General features: G+C 38.4%; 1 protein-coding gene and 1 long non-coding RNA gene across 2 annotated transcripts; both read right to left on the reverse strand.

Annotated features, from left to right (window-relative positions):
* Nucleotides 1-874: 874 nt before the first annotated feature.
* Nucleotides 875-1759, reverse strand: LOC110728564. Its single transcript, XM_021908203.1, has one exon. The coding sequence runs from the start codon at nt 1400-1402 to the stop codon at nt 1178-1180; it is 225 nt and encodes a 74-aa protein (XP_021763895.1). The 5' UTR covers nt 1403-1759; the 3' UTR covers nt 875-1177.
* A 4789-nt stretch (nt 1760-6548) lies between these two features.
* On the reverse strand, nt 6549-9705 carry LOC110728565. The gene is made up of 3 exons (XR_002512722.1): nt 9057-9705; nt 7535-7692; nt 6549-7397 (listed from the first exon to the last, which is right to left on the reverse strand). It is a non-coding gene; the product is annotated as an uncharacterized LOC110728565 (long non-coding RNA).
* Nucleotides 9706-10593: the final 888 nt, after the last annotated feature.

Genomic DNA, 10593 nt, shown 5'->3' on the forward strand with positions numbered 1-10593 from the left:
AATGATTCTTTTATTTGAAGAGAATAATTTTGAACAAAAGCCAAGGCTTTTTTAAATGTGAAATTAACGTTTCTCATAGTATGCTTGAGAATTTTGTGATCAAAATCATTCAATAGGACTTTTATGCTTGCCATTATCAATATCTTTGATCGTACTAAAGTAATCTTTTTTTTTTTTTTTTTTTTTTTTTTTTTTTTTTTTGTAAAAACAACTTAATAATATCAAACGGAAAGTGATAAATGAACCCTTATGTAAGAAGTTAAAAAAAAAAAAATAAAAAATAAAAAAAAATAAATAATAATAATAATAATAATAATAATAATAATAAAAAGGGATGCATATGATAAGCTAAAAATAAAAATGATAAGGATATGTATAGAAGTGAACATATGTATTGTAAATGGGAATGAAATTATTCTATCTTCATTTTGTTACTAAGGTTCTGATGTCTTTGCCTAATATTCACTAATTTTTAAGTTAACAAGTTTGATAAGTTTAGGGACATAAATACTAAGTTTAATCTAATTTTAAGTTGTAGAATAAAGGGTAAATAAAGAATAACCAAGTTAGCGGGTGATGACTTTACAGTTAATAAAGCCTAGCCAAATCAGCGGATGATGAATTTAAGGTTAATAAAGGCAGCTTAAATGAGAATACTATTTATGCAAGGGTTTGAGTATAAGTTTGTAACCATTTGATCATTCAACCAAGCAATACGTGGTCCACTTGGTAAGAATCTTACCTTACATAATTGAGGTTTAAGAATCCTACCGATAGTATGTGGAGAATCCTACTCAGCTTCTTTTTTTTTTTTTTTATCTTTCAAAGATTACTCTTAATTAAATTTTCTCTATTATTATGGAACATTCAAAGAGACAACAGAAAGAAATTATACGTAGTACAATCAATGGAGTAACCATAAACAAATACAGTACAAAAAAATAAAAACACAGAGCACAATAATAACATACTGTAATTCATATTTTGACATAGAAAAATCGTTGACACTATAAATTAAGAATTTTTACATTACAAAAAACCTTGCACAACGAACAAAATCACGCAAAAACAGCCCAATTCCATGATCCAAACCAAAAAAAGGAAAATTAATAAGAAACAGAAGATTCGATTTCATTAAGATCTGACAAAATAAATTGAGGAAGATAGCAGATCGAAATCAGACGGGCTTAGAAGGTGTTGAGGCGGAAGAATCAGCGTCGGGGTTGAGAGGAGCGCGGATGTTGTTGTTGACGTCGTCGTCATCGGGGTCGTAATCGGGGTTGAGGTTACGGTCAATGGCTTCGCGGCCTTTCTCGAGGCAAGGCTTGCAGGCCATCTCGACTGCAATCCAACCTAATGCTAGCCCTACCACTGCAATGATCGCCGTTGTGATTGCCCCCATTTTTGTTCTGAGGGCGGAGATTGTTGCTCGCCCACGTTTGTGGAAATGTGTCGACGAGTTTATGGATGTTGTTGATATTTTGGAATTGATTTTTGTGTCGTTATTATTAATAAAATTTGCGAGAAAGGACTGTTTATAGTAACTTGTTTGCGAGAAAGAACCTTATATAAAATAAGTGGCAAATTGGGACCTTATTTCAAAAAAAATTTATAAGATGGGACCTTTTGACGGAATCCGGCTATTGACCCTCGAAAACCACCTCCAACTCGCCGAAATCTCACCCCGACCCTCGAAAACCACCTCCACCACGCCGAAATCCCACACCGGCCCCTGAAAACCACCTCCACCACGCTGAAATCCCTCCCCGACCCAAAAAACCCCCTCCACCTTGCTGAAATTCCACCCCAACCCTCGAACCCAGCTCCCCCCCCCCACCACCCCAAATCCCCCAACTCGAACCCAGCCTTGAACACCCTCTAAAACTGACCCCCGAAACACCTCGAAACCCACTGCAAATGTCCCAAAATCTAGAAATCGGAGGTGGTATTTGAGTTTCGAGGGAGGACGGGGTTTTCTGGGTTTTAAGGGAGCATTTTCGCGATGGTTTTCTAGTATTTGATGGAGCGCGGTGGTTGGTTGGTTGGGTGGGGTGGGGCTTCTAGGTGGAGGAGTAACAGGGGAATAAGGGGAGGTTGGCAGGGATAGGGTGGGGTAATCGAGGAAGGCAAGGAGGGGATAGTGGTGGTCGTTCATGCCGGGGGGCGGTGCAGGGGTTGAGGAAGGGGTGGTTAGGCGGAGGTGGTTTTTTAAAATTAAACGTGGGTGACACTTGATAGTCATCGCCGGAAATTGTAGGTCAATGGTCGAATTCCATGACAAGGTCCCATGTCACAATTATGAAATAAAGTCCCATCTCGCAACTTTTTTTTGAAATATGGTCCCAATTTGCCACTTTTTTATATAAGGTCCTTACTCACAAACAAGTCACTATAAAAGGTCATTTCTCGCAAATTTTCCTTATTGTTATGTTACTAGTCTAAGGCCTGTGCATGACTAAAACTCAATTTATTATTAATCTAACAATATAATTATTATTTTATTGAAAAAATTGAGAAAAATAATTCGAACTTTCACCCATTCGCTTTTTTTATTCCCAACTATCAACTATTATTTAATAATCTTAACTTTTATATATCTTCGCTTTTTTGGATCAAGGTGACGGGTGACATGTTGGAATAGTCAAGGGAATTAATTTCCCTCCTAATCTTTGCTAACTTAACTCCACTCAACTACCCTCTTCTTTTCTCTCTCCCTGCCATTACTCCCCCCTACTTCAAATTTTTTCAACCATTTTTGTAATGAAGCTGACACCATCATTTGTAATTGTGGAAATTGGCAAGCTTTTTAGGGTAATTAGGAAGAATCTCTCAAGGGTAGAGGAGTTTCCATCAGACCCAGAGTACAAGTAACCCTAAAACTCTTCAATCATAATTCGTGGGGTGCTTAATTGTGTATTAAACCTTGCTTAACTAATGAATTACACATAATTGAACTTAATTAGTGACTTTAATTGGTTAACAATGACATAAAAACGTTGTCTTTTTTGGTTGATTAGTGTTAATTGTGCGTGTAGTGTATGTTGATTGTTGTGGTTGTTTTTTATTGAATTTGTGTGAAACGCTAGATTTGTATTTGTGGTTTAATTGGATTATGGTATATGAATGGTTGTTTCTGTTGTGTTTGAAACCCTAGGTTGGTTAAGATGAAAAATCCTTTTGTTGCTGTGACCTTGGAGTTTTGGCATGGTGGACAATTCAGGATTGTTGCAAATGGCCATTTAGTTTACGAGGGTGGGAAAGGTAGTACTAGAGAAATTAGCCCAGATGAAATCTGTTATTGGGATCTTATTCTATTGGCAAGAGAAGTTTCAAATGGTAAAACAGTTGAGGGAGTGTATTACCTGATTCTAGGACTTAGTATGGAGAATGGGCTTAGGAAGGTGCTTAATGATAAAGATACACTAGAATTAATTGCATTAGCTGATAAATATAGGTGTGTTGAGTTGTATGTTTTTCATGGGGCTGAGTCACCAAACCTTGAACCAAGTGTGGAAACACACTTTTAAACTTTAGTAATTGAAAATGAGTCCCCTGGCAGTGACTTACTTACCCAACAAACATCTACCAATAAATTACCCCTCAAAACAAAACTGAACAAGTTACCAACTAAAAGGGCCCCAGCTAAAAAAACATGTTTCCCCAGTGAGATTTAGTCCCAAAAAGAGACCTCTGTTAGTTGGAAAAGAAGCATCTTCCAGCTCATCCCACAAAAAAGATAACCCCACCTCAGCAGCTGACAAAGAGCATGTGAACCCTATTTCTTTTGCTAACCCTTCTCAAACCCACACACAACCCTTATCCAAACCCAGATCTTCTTCTACGTAACCCTCTGGTATTCTAGCTTCATCACAAAATGACCCTGGTGACACAGATACATTTGTTTGGGAAGATGATAGACCTGACAGTCCCATCCCTATAAATGATCTAATTCCCGATTATAGTGATGATAGTGATGATTCAGACCCACTTTATGAACCTGAAGATAGGAAAGGGAAGTTAGTAATAGATAAAGATGTTGATAGAGCTGCATATAGTGATAGTGAATTTGATGAGGCATTAGGGGATGAAGATGTGGGTGTTGAGGTGTTAGGTGATGAAGTGTTGGATGCTGGGTTTGAGGTCACAAATCTGCAATTAGACGGAGAGGAATATGAGCAGCTATTTAAATCAGGAGTTAGTGTTTGACTCTGATAATAGGGATGATGAGTATAACATAGCTAGGGAAAGAGTTCAGGTTCACAGCAGGCTCAACAATTGCAACTAAGTGCAACCTAGGGCCAGCTAGGCTCTCAAGAGCAAATTGTAGCAGATCAAGCAGTAGCTAGGACATCTGAACCAACCCCTTATCAGAGTGATTATGAAGATAGTTAGAGGAGAATGACACCCCACTTGGTAGTGGGGATGAGGGTGTGTTAGTTGGTAGGAGGGAAAGGAAATCTTTGTTAGTAAGTCCACAAACATATTTTTCACAATTCAAGTGGAAAATTGGACAGAAGTTTGCAAACAGGGAAAACTTTAAAAAAGCAGTTGCAAAATATGCTGTGTTTTAGGGCAGGAATATGGGATTTGTTAGCAGCAACAAAAAGAGACAACAAAGGCTATAGTTAGGTGCATACATGGATGCCTTTTTTATGTGTATGCATCCTGGGATACTAGGAGAGCAACACTAATGGTGAAAAGGGTGTGTGGTGATCATAGCTGCCATAGGAATATGAAAAGAAACATGCAACTTAAAGCAAGTTAGGTTGCAAAGTAATTTCTAGATGTGTTTAAAACAGGGCCTCACTGGCAATAGTGGACTGCATCAGGAAGGCTTACAAGATTTTGGTGAAAAGGGACTTTACTTACAAAGTCAAGTATGCTGCTCATAAGCTATTACATGGGTCAATGCATGACCATTATAATAAAGTTGGGGGGGGGGGGTATTAAGCAGTTGTGAAAGCATGTAGTCTTGGAACAGAGTGCATACTTGTCAGTGACACCTCAAAGAATCCACCAGTATTTTAGAGACTCTTTACATGCTTTGAGGGTTTGCAAAGAGGGTGGAAGGAGGGGTGGAGGAAGGTGTTGTGTGTTGATGCTTGCTTTCTGAAGACCTTCCTTGGTGGACTACTTTTATCTGTTGTTGGAAGAGATTTCAATGATTAGATGTATCCAGTGGCTTGGGCCATAATGGAGGGTGAGAATAATAGCTCCTAGGAGTGGTTTTTCACTGAAGTTCAGTCATGTTTGTAGCTTGTGACATACCATCATTTTTTATGTTCATTTGGTGAGCATCATTATATCTCCCTTAATTGAATTTTTAATGTTTATTATTGCTACAATTACATAGCCATAGCCATATTAGATTGGTTGAATATTTCTCTGTATTTGGTTGATGTTGCAGGTAATCTTACATGTTGTCTCCAGTGTCTTGGCAAATGCAGAGCATAGACACTGCGTGAGACATATCTTCACTAACTAGCAAAAAACTTACAGAGGAGAGGAGATGAAATTGATTTTCTAGAAGGTTGCCAAGGCTTACAACATGGTAGACTACACAGATAATCTCAAACAACTAACTGATCTGAACATTAAAGCAGCTGAGGCCTTCCAAGCATATAAGCTTAAGTTATTTTACAGGGCATCTTGAAGACATCAATCAAAACTGATGCTATCACCTCCAATATGGCAGAAACCTTCAACGGGAACATAATAAATGCCAAGACAAAACATCTCCTATACATGTTAGAGGAGATCAGAACTGCCCTTATGTAGAGATTAGTAAAGAAAAGACAAGAGATGGAAATCAGACAATGACAGAGCGGCGAGTGATAGATTGCCATTCCTCGAAAGAGGTGGCACTTCTTATTCACTAAACTAAAGGGAGTCCCCTGTGCTTTGTCCCAAGATTCAAGCAAAGCCGGACAAAGAGAAAGAAAAGGCATCAAATTGTAAAGTTATACCATCAACTGACAATCTTTTCAATGTGACTTACTTTTTAGATCATTTGGTAGTGGACTTGCAAGCAAGGTCCTGCACTTACAGGAAGTGGGAAATGGTGGGAATCCCTTGCTTTCACTCTATTACATGTATGTTCTTCCAAATTAGGGAAGCTGAAGATTTTGTGGACCCTTGCTATAGAAGAGATACATATCTAAAAGCATATGCAGGTTTAAATGCTTATTTTGTGGGATTGTTCATTGTGTAGCTTGTTTATGATTCATTTGAACTTGTATATTTACTGTATTTTCTTATGATGTAGGATCAATACTTGCAAGAGAGCCTCCAGCTAAAACGCCAAGGGGAAGGCCTGGAAAGAATGGCCAACCACCTCACTGAAATGCAGCCCCAACTTCTTCTGAGCCTTTACATGTTACTGCAATCACATCAACTGCTCCTCCTGCACATCATGTAGTAACTGCTCAGCCAACCCAATTAGGGAGAGGTGGAAGAAGTATTAGAGGAGGTAGGGGATTAACGGGGGGGTGGGGTGGGGGGTAGAACATCTACTGGTGGAGGAGGGACTACAAGACAAGGCAGAGGGAAGGTATTGCTGTCTCATCTTGCATTTTTCAGCACTTGGTTGTTTTCATTGGTTTTGTAAATGTTTTTTTCCTTTTTGTTTTTTTCTGCTACTATCTAATGCTTATATGGTTATGAATTTCAGTTGCCAAAGGGAGGTGGGGTTTTGTTTGAAGCAGATGGTTCAGTTGTGACAGCTACAAAGGGGTAGAGGCAGGCCAAGCCTCAACCCAGTTGCAGCAGCCTGTTGTTCTCATCCAGTCAAGCCAAGCACCTACTGTGCTTTAGCAAACTCAGTGACTATGTACAAGTGATTGGTGTTGTCAACTTAGGAATTGGAACAGAACTTTGACTTTCATTTTGTTTGATATTTTGAAGTTGTGTGTAACTTAGATAACATTTTAACTAATTGTGACAAGCAGCAATCTTTTGATGGATTTACTTTGAATTTCTCACTTGCATGTAACAAATTAACACACATTAAAGATTTCATTGCATAAAAGTACTTAAATTAACACAAATAGCTGCTTCATTTAACTCATCAATGCCACAAACTGACTTTTATGAAATAGATTACACTATACAATTGTCTGATCATAGTACTATAAAATCCTATTTTAAGTAAAAGATCACAACGCCAAATAAAACCCATGAAAATAGTTGTGCCATTGACATGTGCCTTTCATTTATAAAACTCATCATAATCTCAACCCTTAATTGATAAAGATCAGCCTTCATTTGCTTCACATCATCTTCCAACTTGTCCTTCTTCCTTACCAGTTTCTTCACCTTTTCCTCCAACGCATTACGCTCAAACTCCATCTCAGCCATTGTAGTATCCCTTTCAAAGATTTGAAATCGAAGCTCATCAACTTCATTGTTGCAATCAACCCATTTTAAAAAATTACAATTTGTGTTCAGTGGTAAAACCAAATCAATTATAACAAAATCAAAAACCTAATCTGCTATAATTCTTTAAACACAATACAAAACAATCAAACAATCTTACCGGCCATTTTGGACAACCGAAAAACTTCCTACCAACATTCAGCCCATTTTTCACACTTCGTACCACCGCATCAGAACTGCAAGTGCACTTTGTTCTCAGTCCACCACAACCCCTTGATGTTGAAGATGAACTAGCAGAGGCAAAAGACCGATCTCCTCCTGCCATAGTTGATTAAGGTTTAAAGAGAGAGAAAAGTGAATAAGTGGGATGAAGAGGAACAGGGGAAATAGCGAAGACAAGGGATATAAGGGTTTAATTGAAGAAATTTTAAAAAAAAAAATTAAAACAAAAATATATTATTCCAACGGTCAGTGACGCGTCAGACTAAGAACCAACTACAATAGGTTTGTTACCTATTAGGACCAAAAAAGTGAAGACATATAAAAGTTGGGATTATTAAATAATAATTGATAGTAGGGATTAAAAAAGCGAATGAGTGAAAGTTTGGATTATTTTTGGGAAAATTTGACTTTTGGTACCTCCAAAATGGTCTCTACTGACTTTTAGTACTCATCTAAAATTTTATTTTATTTTGGTACCTATCAAAGTTACAAAATATAGATTTTGGTACCACTTAACAAAATCCATTAGAATTCCGTTAAGTGGGGCCCATCATCTAATTAATTAATAATTTAATTTATTAAAAAAAATGGCGCCAACGAACTCAACCCCTTCCTTTCCCCGCATCGTCGTTCCGTTCTTTCCTCCCGTAGTCCCATATTTTCGAATCGCTCCTTCCCCCACCCCGAAACCCTTGGCCTATTGTTGGGCGGCAATGCTGGTTGCGGATGCGGCGAAGAGAATTATGGGGCTGCTGCGAATTGATGTTGTTGCTGGGCGGCGGTCAGATGGAGATGGAGGGTGGTTTCGGTGGTTGGGCGTGAGGCTAAGGTGGCCAGTTTTGCGGTGGCTTTGTGTGTTGGAGTGGGCTGCAGTTTGTGGCGAGGTGGAGTAGGTGGAGCTGCAGTGTTGCTGCAATTAAGGGGCCAGCGAGAGGTGGTTGTTGATGCGGCTGTGTGTTGCTGCAATTAAGGTGGTGTTGGGCTTCGTCCTGGTTGTTGCAACGGCTGGCCGCAGCTGCTGGGCTGCAGTGGCCTGGTTGCCGCAGTGGCTGAGCTGCAGTGGCCTGGTTGCCGCAACGGCTGGCCAACCTCTTGTTTTAAAAAAAAAAGTAAAACTAGGGTGGTTTTCGGGGTTGCCGACAGCCGGTACGGGGAGGGGGGCTGGCAGCGTAGTGGCTGAGGAGGAGGAAGGGGTGACCGGAAGGTGGCAGGATGATGGCTGGGCCCCACTAACAAAAACCGTAACAGAAGTTAGACGGAGGTACTAAAAGCTATACTATTAGAATTTGATAGGTACCAAAATTAAATAAAATTTTAGATGGGTACTAAAAGTTACCAGAGGCCATTTTCGAGGTACCAAACGTCAAATTCCATACCTATGAAACTACAAATGAGATCATTGCATAATAATTAAATAAAAATTACGTTAATACTATTATGATCAAATACATAAGACCCACCACTAATTATTTTCATCATAATACATTAATACATATCTTAAAATGAAGATCAGAATATAATCTGAATGAAAAGGGAAGATCAGATAGTGCTGTTGTTTAGTTGCCGTGACAATGGGTCAATGGTTATGGGTGGTCGCTGGAATGGGAGCGAGGAAGGAGCAGGTGCAACAATGGGTTGTGAATGCAAGGCTGCTAGATGTGTGGCTGTTATTTGCGCCGCTGCTACATGGATGTTGTTGTTGTAAGGGAATATTGGTTTGGTGCGTGGTTGCGCTTTGGTGGATGAGTGGGAGTTAGTGTGCTACTGCTAGTATTGTCGGTTTGTGGTAGGTGCCTGGCAAGTAGGGTGTGTGAGAATAGAATGATAGCAAGCAAGGGTTGATGGGGTTGTTTGATGTGGTGTTCTTTAATAGAGATTAGAGAGGTGGTGGTGGGGCAGCAAGTTAGGGGCTTGAATAACAGCAGGTTGTCTTGACCTCACCCAATTTGTCGAGTTTTAGCAAATTTTTAATTACTTGAAGCTCTTTATGGTTTAATAAGTTATTTAATTATTTTGACTAGTGAGTTTTAAATTAAATAATTTATCATAGTTTCTTACCACTTATCATAGGTTATCATATTTAGAGTATTAGTTTGCGATAAATTTTCTTATATACATAATTTGTAATAGTAGATTTGTCCCCTACGCTTCTAAAGCAACATATCACTTGTGTAAGGAAAAAAATAGGTGGGGTTAGGGTTTCCAGTGAGGATAGGGGGTGGCCAAAGGGTGGTTGGAATTTTGGTTTTTTTTTATTTTTTTTAGTTTTTTTTTTAATTTTTTTTTATGGTTATTATTTTTGTAAAATTTTGGACCAATTATGATTAAGTCATTGACCCGTCGTTGATCGGTTGGGACTGTTAGAGGCAAACTCATAGCAAAGTTGAGATTATTTGATAATAAATCTTAATTGGGATTATTAGAAGTAAATCGATAATAATTGAGATTATTAATGTGTATCTTTCCTACAAACTATGCCAAATAAGAGTGCAGCAAAAAAACAAGATCACCTTTACAGATTATTATTATTATTATTATTATTATTATTATTATTATTATTATTATTGTTATAGATTAAGAAAGGCATTGGGAAGACAACTCTATAGTACCAGGAGCTGAACGGGGTGCAAGAGTTCAGGGACTCGTCTCTGTTTCCGCCTCTATCTCTTTTCTTCCTCCTTACACTATTTCTACTTTAAATTACTCCACTGCTTCTCCCCTATTTGACTGCTTCATTTAGTTGAATATCCTTTTGGGATTTTGGACCATATATTAAGTTATTTTGTATTTGTGTTTTGTTTGAAATATTGGTGTTTGTTGGCCCAAGATATCCATGTCATCTGTTATGAAGCCCATATTAGAGATTGTGCACATGGCCTTTTTGAGGGCCGTGCCTACACTTGGTGACTTGGTGTATCTATTACCCTCTGTTTTTATTTGTCTCATTTTGATTTTGATACGTTTCACATGTACCACTTTGATTAATGTGTGTGCAGA

This window comes from Chenopodium quinoa, unplaced genomic scaffold (genome assembly GCF_001683475.1).
Source record: "Chenopodium quinoa cultivar QQ74 unplaced genomic scaffold, ASM168347v1, whole genome shotgun sequence".
NCBI lineage: Eukaryota > Viridiplantae > Streptophyta > Magnoliopsida > Caryophyllales > Amaranthaceae > Chenopodium > Chenopodium quinoa.

Coding starts and splice junctions, on each gene's coding strand:
- LOC110728564 (XM_021908203.1), bottom strand. CDS start 1,402: ATGGGGGCAATCACAACGGCGATCATTGCAGTGGTAGGGCTAGCATTA.